The sequence below is a fragment of the Triticum urartu genome, chromosome 6A (assembly GCF_056163025.1).
Source record: "Triticum urartu cultivar PI428250 chromosome 6A, HENAU_Tu73, whole genome shotgun sequence".
Lineage (NCBI taxonomy): Eukaryota > Viridiplantae > Streptophyta > Magnoliopsida > Poales > Poaceae > Triticum > Triticum urartu.
In genome coordinates, this window is record NC_141878.1 from 512112499 (window position 1) to 512115051 (window position 2553).

The 2553-nt window shown below is 45.2% G+C and overlaps 1 protein-coding gene across 1 annotated transcript; it reads right to left on the bottom strand.

The window, feature by feature from the left end:
- Positions 1-463: 463 nt before the first annotated feature.
- On the bottom strand, positions 464-1187 carry LOC125512502 (putative calcium-binding protein CML20). The gene has a single exon (XM_048677599.2). It carries the CDS (start codon positions 1159-1161, stop codon positions 655-657), a length of 507 nt encoding a protein of 168 aa, XP_048533556.1. The 5' UTR covers positions 1162-1187; the 3' UTR covers positions 464-654.
- Between the last annotated feature and the right edge of the window lie 1366 nt (positions 1188-2553).

Below are 2553 nucleotides of genomic sequence, written 5' to 3' on the forward strand. Positions count from 1 at the left end.
CTTCTGAAGCTCGATGGCAACGTCCAGCTCCTGGGTCGTACAAACTGAATGTGGACGCCTCCTTCTTCGAGGACGGGAGTGGGGCTGCAGCTGTTGTTCTTCGTAATTGCCGTGGAGAAGCGATTGCCGGGGTCTCAGAGCTTATAGATAACACTCTCAGTGCACAATCAGCTGAAGCAATTGCTCTTCGCTTGGGGCTACGGCTGGTTTATGCAGTGGGGTGCAGGAATGTTAAAATAGAATCAAACTGTGAAGAACTGGTACATGCATGTAATGGAGAGATAGAAATTTGGAGCCCTTACTCAGCTACCCTTGCTGATTGTTTTCATCTCGCCCATGACATCCCGAATATTTCTTTTGCTCATTGTCCGAGAGAAGCAAACAGAGTCGCACACTTTCTAGCTAGGCGATGCTATGATTCAAAAATATGTGAAGAGTGGTTAGATTAGATGCCTTCTTTCTTATTACCTCATGTAATCTTTGATGTAACACTTTCCCAAATTGAATAAAATGCCATAAGGCTTTTCCCTCAAAAAAAAAAACTAATCCCATTACAACTTGTAACGTAAAAAACTGGTCCCACTTTACACTTGCCGGTAACTACGCGCATCGATGAACGAAGGAGAAGCATAGACAGATCGCAGTGCGAACGGATCACGCGCTCTTGGGCGCCATCATGGCCTTGAACTCGTCGAAGGAGAGGACGCCGTCGCCGTCTTGGTCAAACGCCGCGATCATCCTGGAGCACTCCTCAATCGTGTGCTTCTCCTGGCCGAGCAGCGGCTGGAGAAACGCTCGGCGCAGCTCATCGGGGGTGATCACCCCGTCGCCGTTCTCGTCAAACTTCGCGAACGCCGCCGGCAAGTCCTCCGAGCCCCCGCCCTTCAGCAGCGCCGCGAGCTCCTCGATGCTGATCAACCCGTCCCCGTCGCTGTCCGCCTGGGCGACCATCTCCTGCGCCTCCGCGTCCGTGCAGCCCCAAATCTCGCGTATCTCCGCGGCCGAGATGCGGCCGTCCCCGTCGGTGTCGTAGCGGCGGAAGATGCGGACGAGCTCCGTGTCGTGGTCGTTTGCTGCTGGAGGGGCGGTAGCCTGAGGAACCGGCGGCGGCTGCGATTTGCGGCGGAAGGGGGAAGAAGCGGCGGAGACGGCTTGACCCATGGTGATCGATCGAGCTAGGTGTGGGGTTTGGGGCTCTGGTGGATTGGGGGAGAGGGTTTAAGCCCGTCTTATATATAGGGCTCTCTCAACCGCGTGGGTTTGGGCTCGGATCGGGAGAGGCTCTTACGAGTACCAATTACTTTTGGTTTCGGCGTTAACAAAATTGGAATGAATGCGCGTTGCATGTTTGTGAACCATGGTAAATATTGTTTCCGCGTCCATCTCTGCCACAAACGCAATCCAAACAATTCCAAAAAAAAGACGCGTAGTGGATTTTTTTTGGAATATATGCAGCGTATTGATGATTGACTTTTGGAAATGATAAATCCTGAATGTTTGAATTTTAAAGCATGGCAATCCGAACATTTTTCATGACAATTTTAGTTCACGCGAGGTTGGCAGACATAACAATTTTCTGAAAAAAAAACCGAACTGGGACAAAGTTGCCATGTTTTAACAACTAAATTTGCCACCTCGGGTCAACTAAACTTGCCATGAAAAAACGTTCGGAATGACATGCTTAAATCCGGATGTTCGAGATTTATCGGGGCCCTTGATTTTACAAAGTACCGATGCTGTATGCATCACGGCTAAGAAATTCTGAAAATAATGTACTCCCTCGATAATAATTATGTAAGATGTTTTTTTATGCCCTATGCAAAACCAAAAAAAGTCTTACGTTTTGGTAACAAGGTTGTATGCTAGAAGTAGACGACGCACTTTGCCTTGCCGTTTAGTCCTTTTTCGTTGTGCATTGGGCTTTTTCTTTTCTTCTGTTATGCGTGTTATATTGTACACCCTCAAGAAATTCAGTGGGCTAACCCATCAAAATACAATCCATGGTATCCCAAAACTTCATTTTCTAAGCATAATGTTGTTTTTCAACACAAAATAATTCATTTTCATAAAAAAGGTTAAAAAATACTCCCTCCATCCCGTAATATATGAGCGTTTTTGACAGTACACTAGTGCCAAAAAATTCTCTCGTACTAGGAGTAACTTGCTTCATCACCGCTTAAAGTAACTCCACATGGTGAATAGAAATGTGCTAATTTGGCTATTGCTGTTGTTACTAAAATCATTGGCATATATTGGGTTAACACAAAAATATGTGGTGCTTGTTCTCTGTCCTTATTGAGGGGTTCCTCTTAGATCTATTATTACTTGATAGTCATGTTAAACACATAGCCAGTGCCATGAAGAACATGGTGACAACTCCATATTATTAGAGTCCGAACATAACGACCTAGTACTTATTGTCCTTGTCAAGGAACATAGACTACTAAAGAGAAGGAAAAATATAAAATCATGACATGACTCATCATTTCTTGTTTATTTAGAGCTTATGAAATAAAATACATTCAAATATAATGAATGTTGGAGAAAACAAAA